The 20,987-nt window shown below is 49.9% G+C and overlaps 1 protein-coding gene across 5 annotated transcripts in view; it reads right to left on the bottom strand.

Moving 5' to 3' along the window:
• Positions 1 to 20,987, bottom strand: part of ADCK1 (aarF domain containing kinase 1) — a 110,280-nt gene that overhangs the window by 9,887 nt on the left and 79,406 nt on the right. For all 5 annotated transcript variants that reach the window (XM_081050169.1, XM_081050166.1, XM_081050168.1 and 2 more), the window contains 3 exons: positions 15,072 to 15,188; positions 2,749 to 2,898; positions 1,364 to 1,561 (listed from right to left, as the gene is read on the bottom strand). In XM_081050169.1, the coding sequence (XP_080906295.1) occupies positions 1,364 to 1,561; positions 2,749 to 2,898; positions 15,072 to 15,188 (465 nt within the window). The remainder of the gene's footprint in view (positions 1 to 1,363; positions 1,562 to 2,748; positions 2,899 to 15,071; positions 15,189 to 20,987) is intronic.

Raw genomic sequence — 20,987 nt, 5'->3', positions numbered from 1 at the left:
CCCTGACACCTACAACCTGCAAGTATTCCATTTACCTGTTTGTTCACTTGTTTACTGTCTGTCTCCCTCAAACACAGTGCAAATTACACGGAAGGCCTGTCGGTCCACTCATCACTGCATCTTCAGCACCCAGTCCAGGGTCCAGCAAAAACAAATGTTTGTTCAATGAATGAACTTCAGGAGCTATGGGGAGGCACTTTCCATGCATTTATCATCAGTAAAGCAGAAATGAACATCCTTAGTCAACAAAGGAGGGAGAGTGTCTCTCTTCTGACAGGCTGTCCAGCGGTGGAAGGCTGAGGCAGCTGGTGGTCCTCTTGGCCACCAAGCTTGCCGGGAATGATGTCAACGTAGAGGAAAGCAGAATCAAGAAACGGAAAGAGGTGGCCTCTTTGGTGACATCAATGGAGACTCCGGACCCAGCCATTCCTAAAGCCCCCTACCAAAGGCATCTTACAGGGGAGGACCCTAAGGCTCAAAGAGGTGACGACAATGAGCCAAGGTCATGCCACCAGGGGGAGCAAGTGCTGGAACTAGAACCCAGGTCTTTCTGACTACATGAGCAGGACCCTGTCCCCTGGGGTGAGCCCAAGTCTGTCCCCACATGGATACAGGCGAGTCCGCGTGAGTCTGGCAAACTGACAGCCTGGGAAGGCAGAAGGCCATTCCGTGCGGGACTGAGAAGCCTGGGAGACGGGGAGCTCTGAGCCAGGAAGAATGGGCCACCCCATAAGTCCTGCGGTGGGCAGAGGTGAGCACGCGTACAGGTAGGAGGTGTTCCTAGGGTCGGTGTCAGCCAGATACCCTGGGACTCTTGTCTAGGTCCGATGAAGGAATGAGCTACAAAGAAAGACCAGAAAGCAATTTCACTGAAACTCCATAGGGCAATGGGACCCGTCACGCTGCTGGAGTACTGCATGCCAACTGAAGCCCTCCCCAGTAGGATGTTCTAGGAGAACCGGGGAGACAGTGCCCACCAGGGGACAGAAGTGGTGCCAGACTCATTTATGGGACAGTCCCTGGAGAGTCCTCGAAGTCCTGGGGAAGAACTTCTTTTCTGGGGAAACCAGAAATCTTACGTGAGCAGGTTGGCGCGAGAGCTACACAATCTGGATCGTGAGGGTAACGTGACCTGTTTATACACCAGAATGACAAGGCCAGGGCTGGGCCATCGCTCCCTTCCATCGAGGGTCACTCTTTCTCTTCCCTCCCTCCTCCCCATCCAGTTCTGCCCAGCAACCCAGCCCCACAGCCCACCAGTCTGGAACCTCAGACCTTGGGTTGGACGGGGTCCAAAGGCCAAACTGGCACTAGCCCTGTCCCTTGTATTCAAGAGAGGGCAGGGCCAGGAGGGGGCACCCACCTCGGTGGCAGTGATGGGGGCTTGGCTGATGCCCCTGTTGACCGAGTTCCATGAGCGGGCTGTCAGCATACAGGCAAGCAAGGGGTAGAGATCGCCGGCTCCCAGACGCTGGCAATACTTCTTCACCCTCCGCATGTCCGTCCAGATGAGCGACTGCCAGAGGTGGCAGTAATCCAGGCGGAACTCGTCTGTGAGCACCTACAGCAGGGACAGCCGTGGCAGGACCTGAGCTCCTCGCCCATGGAAGACGTGGTCCCTGGCTGGGGTGACCACGTGAAGGGAGACAGACGAAGAGCGTGGCACCTGCACAACATCGGCTGCTCCCCCAAAGTTCAGCCACCCTCGAAGCTCCAAGTACAAAGCTACGATTTGGCCAGGCGTGGTCCAAAGTGGCAAAAATGACCAACTGCCCACAAAACTCCCGCCGCCTCCTAGTGGGTGCGGCCCTCTGCCCGAGCGCTGACCAGGGCAGGGTGGCAGACGCTCCACTTCCAGGCCTGGCCCACGCGTGCTCCTCTGAGCCCTCGTCCTGTGGCTGGTGATGGTGAGACCACCCGAGGGAGGGAGGCCTGGGAGGCAGAGTTTCAGCCAGCCCCTGCCTCCGGTCTCCTGCTCTCATCTGGGACTGGCACGTGAGCGCATGAGCCATCTGCTGTGTCTGGGCCACCATTTGTCTGGGGGGTGTGTGTGACATCAGCAAGCCTACCTTAAACTAATGTACCCAAGGTCACTGAGCCTTTCGAAGGAGGCCCAGATTTGGGGGTGGGATTAGGGCCCTTAGGACAGGGCAGGAGACCATGTGGCAAAACTCCCCAGGGCCATCTGCCTCCTAGAATCAAACCAGGTCCTGAGTCTTGGAATTGGCAGTGAACTTCCCAGCTTCCAGGCAGGAACTCCTGGCTCATCTGAACCAGCTCTGCATACCAGGTCCAGAGGACAGAGTCTGGGACCATCCAGCGGCCATCAGTTCCTGGCCCCCTTTCCTACTACACATCACCTCCTCGCTGGGGCGGAGTTACTCCCCACCCCCTGAAGTCCCAGCTCTTCTAAGGACAGCTTACGTCCCAAAGTCTGGGCTGGCCTGGGCTTCCCTGGAAAGCAAGGCTGTTTTACAGCTAAGAAAGCACTTTTGCACCTACTCCTCACAGCAGCCTGTACAGGAGGCATTGCCAACATCACCTTATTGAGGAGGAAACTGAGGCTCAGAGAGTGTGTGACTGTGACCTGCACAAAATGACAGCTCCAGGGCTAGGGCAGGGCCTCTCCCGACAGCTTGGCCATCTGCCTCCCGTCTCTGTGGCCCATAGGGGAGTTCAGAGGGCTCTGAGCTCAGGCAGGACTCGACCCGACCCTGGGGCTGGCGGCGTGGGAAAGGCCTCTCCTACCTGGTAGAGCCCATGGTCCAACAGGACGATTTCCGCCTTTCCCGTGTCCGGGTGCTTCCGCACCAGCACGTTTCCGGGGTGGGGGTCGCAATGCACGAAGCCATGGACAAAGATCATCTCACTGTACATCTTGCCCAGGTGGCGTGAGAGCTGAACGAGAAGGGAGACAGGTGGGATTGATCCGCGTTGACACCTATCGAGACTTCTACTCTCGTCCCACAATCTGGTCCCTTTCAAGAGGAAGGCCAAAGGGACCTGGTGGGCCTGAGCAGATGTGGTGGAGTCACAGCTTGAGATGGCGTAGTTTTGAGTTTAGGCTAGAAGCTGAGCTCTCATCCAGTTCTTTTTCACTTTAGCTGCACATTAGAATCACCTGGAACTCGGGAATGTTGGGGGTGGTACCCAAGCATCAGTATTTTTTTAAGTTCCCATGGTAATTTTAAGGCATGACAAGGTGGGAGAACCACTGCTCCTGGTTTTCCCGATGGCTGTAACTCCCACCCCCCACACCCGCCTCTCCGCTCTTCCCGATTTCTCTTGTCAGTCCCTCTTCATCTTTTCCCCAAAGTTGAATAGGGGCTAGAAAGCTGGGTTGGGGGAGTCACTCTACTTGCCCCTTCTCCAAAGAAAAAGGCTAGAGGACTGAGGAGCAGGAATAGGTGACCCCATCACCCTCTGGCACTGCCCCACCAGTTCCTGGCCAGTCACAGGAAGACCCAGAATCATAAGCCCTTTTCCCCTCTCCCTGCAGGCCCCTTTCCCAACACCCCTCCCTGCCAGAGCCCAATGCTAATCTGATTTATGATGTCTGCACAGAAGAAATGACACTGGAGAGGCCCTTTAAATCATCCTGTCACTGCTGCTTTCCCTGCCGAGGCGGTCTTCTTATCTCTACTCCCTTTTTATTAAAGCTAAAAGCCTCTTGCCAGCTAGGTAACAGCTACTGAATAGAGCCGGACCTTGGCCCACAGATGGTCTGCTGATGGGTTTCCATGGGACAAAGAATTGCTCAACCCAGAAAGCTGATGCCCAAGGACACACACTTCCCTTGGCATTCCTCTCAGCCTCAGCCAGACCCTATGGTCACTAACAAAGGTATCCCAGCCAGAGGAGAGGAGCTGGGGGACACAGGATAAGGGCCTTAAGATACAGACTTTGGTCCTTTCCTTGGCCTACAAAGTCCTACACAACCAGGCCCTGCCTCCCTCCCTGGCCTCATCTTGTACCACAATGACACTCCAGTCACCTTTGCTTTCTTTCTCTTCTCCAAAGATCTGTGTGCCTTCCTGCCTCAGGACCTTTGCACATGATATTTGCTCTGTCAGGAGCATTCTTCTCATGTCTGCATTCACCTGGCTCATTCCTCTCTTCCTTCCTCTCCCAGCTCAGCATCACCTTCCTGGGGAAGTCTTCCCTGCCCTCCCAGACTAGATGAGCTTCTCCTGCCGTACTCTCTCTCAGAATGCTGTACTTTTCTTTCATGGCACTAGCACACTATTTGTATCATTGTTTGCTGAATGACCATCCAGCCCACAATCCTAAACTCCAAAAATGGCAGGGACTGGTTCTATTTTGTTAAACAGTTTTATTGAGGAATGAGGTACGTACCATAGACTGGCTTTATTATGCACCCACTTGCCTATAGCAGGCCAAACATGTGAGTGTAGGACTCTGCCTTCAACATAAGTGAAACTCTCATCTCTCCATGTTTTCTTGGGATGCCATGGCTCCTGCCTCTGATATTCATACTAACCCCATTAATCTTCCCTGAATCCCAATCAGTTATAATTGGCCCTAAAATAAATCATCAAGAATAACCCTACTTGAGTAACAATAGCTGTCATCCTTATTACCAGCCTTAAAAGTAGGTAAAATTATGATCCCGTTTTGCAGATGAGGTCCTGAGCCTCACCAAAGTTTAACTTCACCAGAGATACATGGCTAGAAAGAGGTAGTGCCAGGATTCAGACCAGCTGTGACCACAGCCTTCTAGTAACCGCTATTCTGTACTGGCCCCCAACTTCTATACTTCTCAATTGAACTTTGTTACTTTAAACAAGTTGCTTATATGCTCAGCTTCAGTTACATAGAAATAATAACAGCGCCGCTCTCAAGGGCTACCAGAGGGGTAAATGAGAATTGTGACCCGTCACCGTTGTTCCTGCTGTTCCTGATTACTTGTAACACTCCTGGGAGGGTGGCAGACTACGTTTCACTGTACTTTTTTTAAGAGATGAAGAAACCAGGGTTAAAGAAGTTGTGTAAAAGTCTTGACATTTATCCTATGTCACACTGTCCTGCTCCCACACAAGCTCTCCAGCGCCTGATGCTCCCCTAGGAGCCAACAAATGCCCAGTATGCAGCACCTATTGGCATTTGGAACAGGACTTCTGCCCCGTGTCAAGTTCTCAGACTCAGGCTGAGATGTCAGGTGTCCCAGAGCCATCACTTCTGTTTTCTCAGAGAGGGGCCCCATCCAGAGCTGATGCTGCGAGAGCCACAAGTCCACACCTCTGTGCCCAAGAACTCCTCGTTAGGCTCTTGGAGCTTCATGGAGCTATGGCCTGAAAGGCTGTGTTTGCCAAACCAATTGCATTTATTAAGTAATAATTCATTTTTATTTGTCAAGGACGCATATAGGTCCAATCAGGGCTCCTGATCAGCCCAAGATAAGCAGTGCAGCCAGACTGAGCTGACGGAATTCCAGCCAAAAGCAGAGAAATGACATTTCATTTAGTCTGGGCAGACCTGTCATGGGGAGATGTATGATTTCCCTTAAGCTTTCTGAAATACTGCTAATCGCTCTGGGCCCCCTATTACTACATTGAAAGATGGCCTCTAGGGATCTGGGGACTCAGGACTGGGGAGCCCTTTCCCACGAGTGGGCTGCTGCTGCTGCCAGAGGAGGAGGAGGAGGAGGTGCCAACTGCCGCTCATATACACGTGAGCAAAGCCACCAGAGCGCCCTCCCCATTTCAACACCTTATCCAGCTGCCCCTGACAGGGTGTCTTTCCATTCAGGGACTGTTCCTAATGTTCATTTTAACCAGATTTCACCCCGATAGGTAGGTTGCAAGACAGAGACATGAGAGAGAACCAGCCTATGGACTCAACTTCACTCTGGAGCCATCTTGGTACTGCCACTTAGGGTATGGGTGACCTGGGGGACAAGTCACCTCCCTTCTCAATCTAGGTCTAAGTTCCCTTAGCTGTTAAGGGGGGAACCCCACTGCTCTACTTCCTCACAGAGCAACCCTGAGATTCAAGGTCAAAATATGATCACATATGGGAAAGCGTTTTATGTCCTACTGTGTTTCCCCGAAAATAAGTCCTAGCTGGACAATCAGCTCTAATGCGTCTTTGGAGCAAAAATTAATATATGACCCAGTATTATATTATTTTATTTTATTTTATATTATATTATTATATTATATTAATTTATTAAGGCCGGGTCTTACATTAAATTTTACTCCAAAAGACGCATTAGAGCTGATTGTCCAGCTACGTCTTATTTTCGGGGAAACAGGGTAGTACTCCAAGACACACTAATATGTTTGTTTGTTTGTTTGTAATGTGGCAGCTTACTATTTTAAACTTAGGGGAAAAAATATACCTAGTATCACCATGAAAGGGTAATATCCAAAAAAGTTAAAAACACAACCCTCCTACAAAAATACAGAATGAACATGTGACAAAGATTATTTAATTCATCCATAAATTGACAAATATGAATGTAGAGCTGGTTCAAAGAGAATTTTGAGGGGTTGACTGTTTATGGGCATTTGAACAGTAAGAGCCTAAGATTCCTGGATTAGATACAAAACTGGTTATTGTCTTACAGGGCAATAAGGAAATCATAAACTTTGGGGTTATCTTTTCTACTGAGCAGAAATTATTTGCATCTCTACTGGATAAGATCTACAGGTTACAAATGGCTGCAGGCTGAACCCTTAATTAATTGTCAATAGCAAAGTCTAACAAAGGCACATTCCCCTAGATATTAAAAAATCCTCGGGTGGGCTGGTTGAACAATGCTGAAGAATGACTTAAAAACCACACTGTACACTCCTGGTCTTATTTCTAAATTTGGGGTGATTTTTCTTTATATCTGTCATAGTAGCACTAAATAGTCTCTGGGGACCCAATTGCCCAGAAAAAAACAGCCAGTCCTCAGAGACATTAAGGGTCGCAGGAGAAACCTAAGGCCATCAGTAGGCACACAACCCCCCTCCCACCCCCTTCTATAATACTTTAGCTATATCTCGTGATTAAGAACAAACAATTGAGAATAATTCTGCAATGAACGTGGGGGTGCAGACATCTCTTTGAGATACTGATTTTGTTTCCTCTGGATATATATAACAGGAAGTGAGACTGCTGGATCATATGCTAGGATTTTTAATTTTTTGAGGAACTTCCATCTTGTTTTTCAGAATGGCTGCACCAATGCACAATCCCACCATAGTACACGAGGGTTCCATTTTCTTCACACCCTCACCAACACTTCTCTCCTGTCTTTTTGATGATAGCCATTCTAACATGTACGTGGGGATCTCTCATTGTGGTTTTTATTTTCATTTCCTTGATTAGTGATGTTGAGTACCTTTTCATGTAGTGATTAGTGATGTTGAGTACCTCTCGGCCATTATTAGTATGTCTTCTTTGGAAAACTGTGTACTCAATTCCCCTAAGGCTGCCCCTTGCCCTGTTAATGATGGCATCTGCATAAATACAGGAAGTGCCACCTTTTTGGAATGGTAACAGCTAACACTCTGCGCCAGGCACAGTTCCAGGCACTTTACATGGACTCGAAGCCACCCTCTGTAGTGGACAGGTGAAGGAGATACACAAGGGGGGGGAGCTTAGTCACCTGGCCGGCAGTTAGTGAAATCAGGTGGTGTGGCTCCAGGGAACAAGCTCTCAATGGCCAGGCCATCCTCCCTCTCCACTCATAGGGAGGCTCCTGCCTGGAGGCAGGGGCTGCTCCAAAAACCTCCGCAAGTTCCCCATGGCATCCAAGAAGGCATTCCATTTGGAGAAAAGAGTCTCAGTGGGACAGCCAGGGCTGCTCGTCGAATGAAAAACACACTGTTAACTAAAGCCATAGTACAGCAATTTTTCGAAAAAAAGTCAGTGACGATTCTTTTCATTGTTCCATGTAAAAAGAATGTGCCACTCACATAAGGGAGTTCAGTAATTACGCAATGCCTTTATTCTCTAACAGTGTGTGTGGGGGTGGGGGGCAGCCAGGAATCTATAAAAAGAGTAAAGAATTAATTTACTAAATAGTATTTAAATCAGTTATTTTGGGATTTTTCATAAAACTTGAATTGCCTGAAAGTATTTTAATTATTCTATAATTGCATAGGTTAATTTATTCCCACCCCCAAGGGAAAGTCTATTTATGTTCTTGGGGAGTGTCATGGAAGCAAGGCCAAGATCTCTGACAGAGACGGGAGGCTGGTGTCGCATAAGTAGCCCGATATTAAGTAGAAGGAGGTAACTAATTCACATCCTCTTTGCCCTTCCCCCAGTTTCTGCCCGGACTTGAGGCAGAACAATGGCCTGAAAGCCCAGACCAGACCACGACCTAGAGCATTCTCCTCTCCCCAACCCACCTCTATCCCCAGGACCCAACCGTGGGATATATGAACCTTGGATTCCTTGCTGCTGCCCAGCACGAGGCCACCTCGATCCACGGAGGGGGTCAGTCTTGGACTAGAGAACGCTGAGATGAAGTCCCTGAATGTGAAGGCACTGGCACCTCTACAACCACACACGGTGTTGGGAGAGGTAATGAGGAAGAAAGGAGTGTGAGGCAGAGTCCATTATAGGAAACTGGGAGGGTCACTCCCACTGGGAGTTTCCCCCGGAGGAGTCGGTGGAAGCCGCTCCATGTTGGGCTTGAACCAGGACACCGCCTGAGCACCAGGGCACGGAGGGTCCACGAGGCCACTAAGGGCTCATCAGGTCCCCTGGCCAGACAGACGCAAAGGACCAGGCTACCAGAGGGCTGGGCCTGGCTCCTCAGGGCCATGACTATTGGAAGCCACGAGAAGGGAGGGACAGATGTTGACATCCAACATTTCCGACCTCGGGCAACAACACACTCCAAAGACAGATTTCCACATCTTCCACCTGACTTGGGTCAATATGAAAAATGGGGAAAGGGCGTCTTCCCTACATGTCTCCCCTTCTTCTGGCAGATTTGTCCTGCTAGCACCACAAAGAGGGCTGAGGGCTGGAATTCCAGTGTAATAACAACATGTGTTGAGCCTGTACTGTGGGCACCCTGCCAACGGCTTCATGTTTCAATCATCAAACAGTCCTCCGGGTCACTGTTGTACCCCACTTTCCAACAAGAAGCTGGGGCATCCACAGAGTGACTAGCTCCACCAAGGAGTCCCAGCTGGTAAGAAGCAGAACCAGCCCTCAATCCAAGAAGGCCACGTCCAGAGCAACACTGGTCCCCGCTCCTGCCATCCCTGCTGTTAGGGAAATGAATCTCCAGGAACTCATCTTGTGCACCTGGCCCCTCTGACACCCCTGAGCCTCTCGAGCTTTCAGCATGGAGGGCTGGATGATGGAAGGTATTCTCTTCCCGGTGATTTCAGTAACTGGGGTCTGCATGCCTCTTCAGCTTCTCTTCCCTGCTCTTCTGAGCACCTTCCACCACAGAGCCAGATAGGCCCAATCAGGGCTGAGTGACGGTGCTAAGCAAAAAGTAAACGTCTTATTCAGTCTTTGGTGGCGTGGGGGGGTGGGTGAGGGGAAATCTAAGCAGATGGGGAAGGGTCACCATATGCTCAGTCGATGACCATCACTCACCAACAGAGGTAGGTGGACAGGAGGAGAACAAAGAAGATTCCCAAAGATTCTAGGCAGGAAGACATGCCCCTGTGAATAATAACCTCATGAATTATAAACAACTTTATTATTTTTTTTTTTACAGAATTTCACAACGTGCAAAATCTACCCAAAGACCCTGTGAAGTAAGTATAGTTATCACTCCAACTGTATAGATGAGGCACTCAGATTCAGAGTTTAAGTAACTTCTCCAAGGGCACCTGGCCAGTAAATGGCAGAGCCAGACAACCCCAAGTGCCCCCTGGGAAACTCTCTGCCGCTCCCACCACAGCACCCAGCATGGGTGAAGCCTTACCCAGCCCCACTTCTCCTGCACCCTGTCCTCACCTCTACTATTGCATTATATGTGTCTCCTGCACACAGTAGGTGTTCGATAAACGGCTGAAAAATACACTTGAAGCCCTTTCACTGCTCCTACAGGGACATGGAATAGCTTTTTAAAATGACTGGAAAGAAAAACAGTTTCGGGCTGGACGTGGCAGATTAAACCCATGCACCGACGCCACTCCCTCACCAGCCCCACTAAAAAGACTAAAAGAAACAAAGACAAAGACCCCACCATAACAAAGAGAATAGAAGGGCCCTCAACTGCAGACAAGAGTTTGGCAAGATTCGGGGTGGGGGCGACAGAAAGCTACTGAGAAATGACTTAGCAGGCTAGATAACAGGGGGCCCTAAGCCAGCGATGGGAACTTTCCGTTTGCTTTATCTGAGCCCAGAGCGCCCCCTCGCCCCCACACCTGTGAAAACAGGAGTCAGGAGCCTGGAAAAGGAGGATTAGTGGAAAGACTTTCGAAAAAAGAGCTAACCCCCTAGCTCCCTTCCCGACCCTGAAGAGATTTACTCTGAGGAGAAAAAAAGTTCTCAGGCTCTGGAGGCCATACCACAGACCAGAAGGGCCATCCTAGGACAGAGGACTGAATAAAGTCCAAACAATGACGACCAGGCCCTGGGTGACAGCCCTCTCCCCCCAGCTGTCACCCAGGCCACTGGGGCACACAGGCTGGCATCTTTGCAAGAGCCCATGCCTGGACCCATCACCATTCTTCACACCCTGCAGATGCCTGCCCACCAGTCCCCATCTCTGCCAACCCCAAATTCGAGACTTTGTCACCTTTCTCTCTGCTAATTTCATGCAAATTCAATTGGGCCTTCGTCTAGGCGGGGTCTTAAATATACACTCACGGAAATCCAATTAACCTTCGATAAAGGTCTTGCAATCAATAGTCATCCTGTGGTTCGAGGAGGCTCCATTCAGCCTAAGGACGCATGCTCCCACACGACCTTTACTTTTAATGAAATCAATGACAGTCACTGTCACCAGCTCTTAAAGTGACTGGCAAATATGATCATCGGGTCAGGGCCTCCATAACATTCGCTTCTGGGCTCAGAAACACAAACAAACGAGAGCTACTGCAGGCTGCTGGCTCCCCACGGCCCTGCGCTCCCTGGCGGGTGAGGACCGCTAGGCAGGGCTGCCTCCTGCCCACCGGTGGACAACAACAGAGGTGCCCTGCTCAGACCCTCTGGCCCATGGCACGTGTTTCCTGCATGTCAGTGAGTATGTGAACTACCTGGAGAGTTTGTGAAAAATGCAGATTCTTGCAACCCTCTCCAACCTTTCCTACCCAGATTTCAATTAGTAAATTTGGGGTGGGGCCCAGGAATCTGCATTGTTAAACAAGCTCCCTGGTGATTTTGAAATAGAGGACTCAAGTCCTAGCTCCCAGCAAGCTGAGAATCATTGCTCTCTAAAATATCCAAGCAGGATGTACCCTTACAGTCTAGTTAATCCAAAACCTTCGATAAGAAAACTGAGGCCCAGAGAGGAGGAATGATTTGTCCAAGGTCATACAGTGAGCCACTGGCAGAGATGGAGCTGGAACTCAGGCCCTTGCCTCTTAACCTGGTGTTTCCTTGCCAGAGTCTATCCGGAACTGGCGGCTGTCTATTGGGAACTGGTCTTACATCGCTCACACACGAGGACCAGCTGAGCTGGGATGCTGTGGGGTAAAAGGGTCTCTACAAAGTAGAGTGGGGATGACTCAAAAAGGGGTTTGAGGGGTCTGGAGCTATCGCTACCCACCTCAAGAGTGATTCTTTCTACAGCCCCTCCCTGTCTGTTTAGCCCCACCTTCCAGCTGAGTCACCAGCTTGTAGTAGCGAAGATGCCACTTCCCCCCAGGATTTGCGGTGAGCTCTTTACCCCTGTCACTCCTATCTGTCCCTTGTACTTCCCTCACACAGCCAGGCTGTTCTTAGGAGGGAGTCACTCCTGGGACAGGCTCCGAGTCCCACAGTCCTAGGGAGACTTCAGAACCTCAGAAGCCTGTTAGAAACATTCAGTTATGTGGAGTCTTTCATACTGGGCGTGTGCATACACGCAACCACATACATACACCACCACCACCACCACCAGTCTTCCAGGAGGCCTATGGCTTTGATACTGATTGGTAAGAGATATTGATTTCTGCAGCCTAGTAGGGCCTATTGCTAGTCTACTCCCAGCGTCACCAATGGTCAGCGACAACACATGGCCCATGACCCCCTGTCCAGTGTGAGGTTTCCGTGGCGGTATTTAATGCCATCAGCTCAGAATATCAAGAGCTTCCTGCGTCATGCAAAACCTCATAGCCAGGGGCATGGGATTAAGTGATTGATTCCTTAGGGATTCCTAAAGAATTAAAACAGCATGGTATTATTCTAAGGATAGACCCAGAGACCGATGAGAGAACACAGAGCTTCCACAAAAGACCCACAGCTGACTGATGACAAAGACGCCAGATCCAAAAGACTATATACTGTATGACTCCATTTACATGAAGTTCAGTAATAAACGAAAGTTATCTGTGACCGAAGTCAGAAGAGCCAGAGCTCTGGTCTTTGGTCAGGGTGAGGGTATTACGGGACATGAGGGAGCCTTCCAGGGGGTTAGAAATGATACGTATCTTTACCTGGCTGGTGATTACATGGGATATCCATGTGAAAACTCACCAAGGTGTTCCCTTAGGATCTGGAACCTTACGTAAGCTACCTTCCCTCTCTGATTCTTCATCTGGAAGCTGGAGACAGGAAAACCCCCCTCTAAGGTTACCATGCAGAAAGGGCCTGGCACAGGGAGTCAGGCAGCTGGTAACTGTTCACGGTAAAAGGAGATAAAGGAGGAAAGGACAGGGCTCAAGACAATACTAATGAAAACAACAATAACATCAACGAGCAACAGACTTGGAGTGCTCACCACGTGCCAGACACCGTGCTAAGCCCTGCTCGCTCCCCAACTCAGCTAGTCCTCCTATGTCTATCAACCGGAAAAGGTTTGCATGAAATGCATACAAGGACCCGTGAGGACAGCTAGAGAAAGAAGGGGTGCATTTAGATAGTGTGGGGGCGGGGTGGGGCTGGGCAAAGCTTCTCAGTCAGCACTCCAACTCCTTGCTCGAGCACTTACTGACGTGGCCATCGAGCAGGTGGCTCCAGGTGCCACCGCAGCCCAAGCCAAAGCCCTGGGAGGGAGACGGAGAAGGCAGAGGAATAAGGACGTGGAAGTCACGCGGACCTGGGTTCAAATCCTGACTCTGCCTCTTGCTAGCCATGTGATGCTGGACAAGTTGTTTAACCTCTCTGAGCTTTAGCTCACGCGTCTGTCAATGGGATTAACGATATATCCTTGGCAAGGAGTGGAGGTTGTATGTGTCACATTCTTGGCACATATTACTTGCTTATGATAATTATTGTTATTGTTTTTCCCAAATAACTCTGACATCAGCTTGCCCAACTATGCATGTCCACAGAAAACAGAAAACCAACATTCTAACCCAGCCCTGCGTCACAGGAGCCAACCCAGGGCATGAAGCTGGCTTATTACCTGCCCACGAATTCCCAGGATATCAACGGAGGGTCTGCTCTGCACAGAGCACTGGCCTTATCTGCAAGGCTATTAACGAGGCGTGGGGGCAGAAACAGATGAGCCCTCAGAGGGCAGCAGCCTGCCCCAGCTCCTGCAGGCCACCTTCAGCCCAGCTGCCCCTTCTCCCCAGCCCCTCGCTCAACCACCAGCGAGCAGCTACACCAGAACATGTCTTTGTTTGCACTTGTCTCTGAAATCAAAGCCGCCTCTGATTAAACGCCATCACAGCCCTGGGCTCACTGGAGCCAAAGAGATGAATGGATTTGGGGGTGCTGTCAGAATGAAAATCCCACTGCAGTGGCAGAAACCAAATGCCAGTAACCTGGCAGGTGGCAGGGGAGTGTGAAGCCTCCGGGGTCTTTCCTATCAGCAGGCAGAGAGATCCGGCTTCCCTTCCAGGCTGTTCAGGAAAATCCGGAGGTGATCTCCCCTCCTTTCTCTCCTCTCCATTCCCCTCTCCCCTTCTTCCACTAGAGCCAAAGACTTCATAGTCAAGGGTCCTGATGGGCAAAGGGATCCCGGCTAGATGCGGGACACACCCCCATCCCAACCAGCAGGGGAAGAGACGGGCAAACCAGTGTCCTCCCACGTCTGCAAGCAGCTCTGCCCAGACACTTCCCCAGGCCCACCCTAGAAGCCCACCGTGAGGGAAGCAGAGTCAGATGCCGCACACTGTGCTGTGTCCAAATGACACTGGGAAAGACACTTGCTCTCTCTCTGAGCTTTTCTCCCCATCTGTAAAGCGGAGGTTATTAGAACAGCAGCACTCTTATCCTTTCCCAGCCAAGGTGAACTCTTCCAGAAAGGTCCATAGTTGTACATCTACTCCAAAGTGAGGCTGTGAGCTCCTTAAGGAAGGAAATCATGTCTGGTTCTCCTCTGAACTCCCACACCTAGGACACAGCAGGGACTGTAAAAACTATGAACGCCGTGGAAAACGTACAACTCCACCCCTAGCTGTGGGGCCCTATGCCAACAAAGAAGAAGAAAAAGGGGTACAGGCCCCACCCCAATGGCCAAATTTCCCTGAGGCCAATGGAGGTGGGAAGTGGGAGACAGAAACCTCTTTTGTCCTGTTTCTATAAAGTGGAAACAGCTGTCTACTGCTGTCCCCTTTTTCCCTGACACCTCGATCTCTGGGGAGTGACAGGGAGAAGGGAGGGCAGGAAAAGGGAGGATTGTGTTCAGGCTCCAAGAGGCAGAAGGATTAAGTCACATGGATTTCATACCATGGTTCTCTGGGTCGCTCAGCCCTGTGGAGCTTGGATGGTACAAAAAGATGGATGGTCACCACTTGTCTGGGCAGGAGCTGCAAGGAAGGGCTACAAGCATGTGCCTGCACCCTACAGCATGCTGCCAACCTCAGCTTTAGGGGACAGAGCAGAGGGTTGTACAAGAAGACCTGGAAGGATGCTTCATGCTCCGGGACTTTATCCTTGTTCAGATAACAGGGCCCCATCGGAAGGCAGTGAGCCCTCACCTGGGCACACCTGCCCTTGCTGGCCAAGCCCATGTCCCCTGCACAGTGGCTGTGAGCTCTCAACCTCACCTCGTTGACGTCGATCTGGTTCCTTTCCATGTAGTCTCTGTCATTGACCTGCCCGCCGTCCACAAACTCCATCAGAAGGACCCTCTTGGTGGACAGCTCCCAGTAGATCTGGGGAACCTGCAATAGGAAAGGGCAGATCAGAAAAGCCGGGCAAGAGAACCACCAAAGGCACAGTGAGCCAGATGACAGCAGACACTCCTCCCGGGAAAGGAGAGAAGGCCTGAGTGGGACCTCACAGGGCAGGTGGGAAAGTGGGAGGCAGGCCGAGAGGGAAAGGCACGCTGCTCTGCCTCTTCCAGCTACACCTCCAGCACCTCCTCTAGAAAACCCTCCTGCTTGGGGACCAGAGAATGGTTTCCCCGCTCTCCTTAGTGCCTTCAGACACAATTAAAAGTCAAAACTAAAACTGGGACTTAGCGGGCAAAATGTGTAGAACCTCTCATACCTGGGCCAGAATTTGCATTAAAAGTGATTTCCCTCTCACACCAGGCCCATTTCAGGCTCCTCACATGCAATTCAACCTTCTGCCTCAGTTTCTACACCTGTGCAACAGTTGTATTGTACAAATGTATGTATGGATGGATGGTTGGATGGATGGATGAATGGATGGATGAATGAATGAATGAATGAATGAATGAATGAATGAATGAATGAATGGTTTATTGGATGATACATTTTTTTAGTCAGGAAGTCATGAGTTTTCTCATGCCGATTTCCTGCAAGCCCCAGTGGCAGTCAATGCTGAACCCTAACCCAACATCAATTTTCAATCCTCCTCTTTCCCACAGACAGGAAAAACTAAATACTTTCCCTGCCTGCTGTGCAATAAGTATGGCCATGCGACACACGTGGCTTATGAGATATAAGTGGAAGTCCACTGGGGGGTCTGGAAAGGTTTTTATTTTCTTGATAACAAGGGATGTTTATAGATGATGCAACTCTTCTTACCCTTCTCTTCCTACCTTGAAAGTGAATGTGATAGATGGAGCTGTAGCAGCTACCTTACAACCATGAGGAAAAGTTTAAGAAAATCAGAGATGCCATCTCTAATACTGTGAAACCACTAAGACAATATCAGCCCACAACTGCTGCCAGCCTTCTTGCTATGTGAGGAAAATAAATCGTTTTTGTTTAAGACATTCTGTCTAAATTGGGCTGTCAGTTACTTGCTGACAAATGTATTCCTAACTGATATGCTCTCCAACCCCGTCTGACTCTGAGAACACCCAATAGCCAAAAAGAGAACAAATTTCCCCAGGAATAGGCAAGAGATGGGACTGCATCAAGGGCGGCTGGGTTGCCATGTGAGTGAGTGACACCCGTCAGTCTCACCACAGCCAGAGGGAGGAATTACCAGAGGCCATAATGCCAGTCTCCCCAGCAACTTGATGGGTTTATTACCACTTACAAATAAAGAAACGAGGAAGCTAATTCGAGTGTTTTGGGGAATAAGGACTTCCCTCATTTCGATCCCCAAAACTCATACAGCACTAAGATAATGGCCATCGAGTCAAGAAATCTGCTTCCTTTCCTAGTTCTGCTAATAACTGTTGTGTCTTATTCCAACCCCTTAACTCCTCTACGCCCCAGTTCTCATTAGAAAAGACTGTTCCTGCCCTGTCTCAATAAGGAGATCTGAGGATAATTAGGGTCTACATACAAGTGTAACACTCTGAGCCCCCTGGAAAAAAGGTTCCAACTGCAATCAAGGTGTCATTTTCATTTGCTACTTCCCTGCAGTTTTTGCCATTTGAAAATCTGGGGCAATAGAGAAATCTGTAACTCTCTGGTACTTTGAACTTAAAATTCAGTCTTGCTTGGCATTTTTCAAAAACTATCTTTAAAAATATGAGAGCACATTTGCTGTTGTGGTTCATGGCTTCCAAAAGAAAAGGACATGTTTTGGGGTTAAGTTCTTCCCTCGGTTTACTTGGGACTGAAGCGTGGCAGTGGCTCTGGACACACACGAGCAGACCCCCACTTGGGCCTGCCTGGGGCACTGTGGAAACAGCCATGAAAGAGCCACTGATGGAAAAAGAAAGCCAAAGGCTGAGATCCTCTGGGCTTGTTAATCAGGATATCGGGTGTGCTGGGTTCCCCCTCCTCTACCTTGCCCCCCCATCTCCCCCAAATGCAACCATCCCAGCCTAACAACAGAATGTGCCCCTTGCTTCAGCTGCTTACATCTGAAATGACAGAAATAGCAAATCTGGGAAATAGAGGGGTCTGTCATGGGGGCTTAGGGAGGACTGCAATTGTCCTTTGATGGATGCGACATAGAAATGACTACAAAATGTAGAACTGCTCCCTGATCAGTTAGGAGAAACTTGGCTTGACGGGGTCACAAGGTCAAGTGACTTGCCCTAAATCACCATGTGGGCAGGAGGGTTTAGGGTGTAAGGCAAAATGCACTTCACCCCAACACCCATGTTTCTCCCCTGTTCTTTTGCTTCTTCCATCAAGGAGGGGAAAGATGAAAGAGAAAAAACAATTTTAGAGGTAATAAGAACTACTGCTCCCCCCCAAAAAAAAAACAAACTAAACCCTAGGAGGATCCTGGCCAGGGCATCGCTGACCCTGGCCTGTCAGGGTCACATCCCGGCCATCACGACCCCTGAGTCCAGGTTCTCCTTGTCACAGAGCACAGGCCCCACTCCTGTGGGCTCCACCTGCCCCCACACTGGGGCCAATCGTGACCCCAAGAAAGAGGGCACTGATTATGGAAAGTTCCCGCTCAAGACCCTGGCCCTGACCCCATGCTCCTGCTTTGTTGCTGTGCTTTGGTCAGTGCACCTGTCAAACAAGCCCTGGCTTGTCTTGGCCAGTGCCCAGCACCCAGGGCCCGAATCCTCCCATCACCCGAGCCCAGCAGAGCAGAAAGCAGCCCCAGCGTCAGCTGGTGAGCAGGAGGCCCCACTCTGCCACCTCCAAGCTGGGTGACTATGGCTAAGCTTTATAACCGCTCTGAGTACCAGCTGCCTTACCTGGAAGACGGTGATGACAGTTACAGTAGAGGCAACACTCCCTACTTCCTATCAGCCTGTGTGGAGTCCTCGTGCTCAACACAGAAACACTCACTTAGCAGCTGCTGGACAAACAGCCACCATATGACAGCCATGCCGTTTCACACATGGTTCTGCTACACAATCAGGGCTGAGAGTGACAGTTGGGCATAATTTCTTCCCCACAAATGATAACAATGGCAGAAGAGCACAGTGGTTTAACGTGGAGGCTCTGGAGCCAGGCCGCCTCATTTCACAGCCTGCTTCTGCCCCTCACCAGGAAGCCGTGTAACCGTGGGCACATGGTTCCATCTCTCGGGGGCCCAACCTCCCCACTCGCTGACATGGGGCTAATAATGGAACCTCGCTTGTGGGGCTGTTATAAGGATTATAGCATAAATACATGTGATACACTTTAAAAAGCATTTAACACAGCATGACGATGTAAAAAATGTGAACTAATACTAATTATTATACATCACTGTTTCTTAATATTTGAGATTCATAGGAAGGTATGGCCCTTCTCCAAACGCATACACGTCACCTAACAGGGTCTGTCTACAATGTCTGCAGAGTCCAAGACTCCTAACCTTGCACTGAGAAACCCTGGAGTGGACCTTCTCAAGAGATGATCCCCCACCCATCCCCCCTCCAATTATAGAGACACACTCTCATCTCTTCCAGTCCCAAATCCTGCGGTTCTAAGGCTTCCCCCCCCCCACCTTGTCCCCGCTGTCTCCTAAGTCAGTCACAGACCTCGCTGCTTGTCCTGTCCCTTCCCCAAGCATACGCTACGATGCCAAATCCACAAACACCCTGGTCGTGACCGTTCAGCCTGGCTGCCCCCTCACTTCTCCCAGTCTCCCCAACACCGCATTTGCATTCCATGCTTGTCTGAGGCTTGGAGATTTGTAGCATAGGGCTGAGGTTATTAAACCCCACTGGAAGATGCCTCACACACTGAGAGGTAAATTCTTTGCTGAGGCTTAATTACGCACAGATGTTGGGATGGGGTGCCAGTGTGCAAAAGTAATCTATCTCCAGTTTTAAGAGCTGAACTGGGTTCACAGCATAAAATTTGCTCTCCACTTGTTATTTGTTTAGGCAAAATTAATTACTCAGGAGCCTTAATTCCACCATTGTCTGAGGAATGGTGTGCGGGTTTTAGAAGCAGCAGGTCAAATCGTTACATTAATTATTTACCCATTTGGCATCCTCGTTTCAAAAATTTGTGTTATTATTATTATTACATGTCTTGGTCTGGCAGATGCTAGTTGGCCCCAGCCAAGGGACGATTTTGCTGTTTCCATGGGAACAGTGGAGATGGTTCTGTTTCTCTGGCTCATAGTTCCAGCTCTGAAGAGCACCCCTGCCGGTAAGAGGTAACAGAATGTTCTTAGCCTAGCACCAGAGTTGAAGTCAGAAAACCTGCGTTGCAGCCTCTCTCCCCTGACTGACATCTGTAAAATGGAATGATGGTTGTTGGAAGAATTCAGTGTCATTGTAACGACCCAGCGCGCAGCGCAGAAGAAACATTCAGTAAATACTGCCTATCCCTTTGGATAATCAACACATCTTGGAAGCCCCCTCTGAACTCCATTTCCTGGGTAGAATTAAGCACGTCCTCTTGGGGATACACAGATACACAGATAAGTCTCTGACATAGGATGACCAACCTGTGCTATAAAAACACATTTGTGTGTTTGTCCCCCACTGAATGGGAAGTTTTCCCAGGCAGGAGTCAACCATCTCTTACTCATGCAGACACCCCCCAGCTCCTAGCAAAGCAAGAGACTCAGGAAATGCTCAATAAATGTGGAACAAAGAAATGAAAGAAATGGGAGATGAAGTGAAAGCCTGGCTTAAAGCATTATGCTCATTAGTATCACTACTTGTCTGAGCGAGCCACGTTTTCATTGAGCTGCTGGTGGGACCTTCAAGGCAAAGGCAATGTCACCAGGTCCAGTCTGCACGTCTGGATTTACAGGCTAGAGGGTCTGCACATCGACGTTTATGAGGGCAGCTAAGAAGAAGCCAGTCAAGCATATGGGGCATCTGACAGACCTGACTCCCAACTCACTCCAAGAGCGAAACTTTGCCAGTGGCTACACCTGCCACCAAAATCAATGTGTCAAGACACCACACTGTGGCTTGATCACCACAGCTGTGGCTTTTCCTCCTATGAGCCAAGCTTTAGGATTCCCAGGTGGAGAGCGTAGACACACCCTCAGTCTCCCCATCTCCGTTAATCAATCTGAAGATTGATTAAGAAAGATTACCACTACCTCCATTTCTCATGTTGCCCTCAGAAGTCACAGGAACGCAAGTTCAGAGCAAGAGACCTTCCCATTCAATGTCCTGAGATACCCTCCCCAAGAGGGCTGCTTCTTGACTGTCTGCTTTGGAACAAGCACCTGGAGCCCCTAAGGCCTTGGTGACCCCCACTCATGCATTCTCCAGGCCTCCTGAGTGAAGAGATAAGGGGCTGATCTCTTCTGAGAGTTGAAAGCCAACCTCTCTGCATAGAATACAACAGGGGTCCAACCCCTACCATGAAAAGGTGCCCCTGGCGAAATGCATCCAAACCCCGCTCTAAAATACACTAGAGCAGCAGTGTTGATATACATCTCATTCCAACCCTCACGTGCCCCGTGGGGCACATCAAGCCGGTCCTCAGAGACCAGCTCCAGGGCCAACTCCTCAGCAGAGCTTTCCTGCCCTGATGGACCGTGAGAGTCCCTTCTGAATCTGTACGGCACTTACCAGCAAAGCCTCTCACAAAGCTTTGACTTTCTCGGTGCTTCATATTGTTGCCCACAGTGTCTTCTATTCTACAAGCAGTTCAACTCTAATACTTGAAAACACAAATGTGTTCCAATGCCAGTGTCCTATCAGGGAACAGCTGGATCATAGG

Source organism: Rhinolophus hipposideros (assembly GCF_964194185.1).
Source record: "Rhinolophus hipposideros genome assembly, chromosome: 5".
Taxonomy (NCBI): domain Eukaryota; kingdom Metazoa; phylum Chordata; class Mammalia; order Chiroptera; family Rhinolophidae; genus Rhinolophus; species Rhinolophus hipposideros.
Note: the sequence above shows the minus strand (reverse complement) of the source record. Positions and strands in the feature narration are given on the sequence as shown.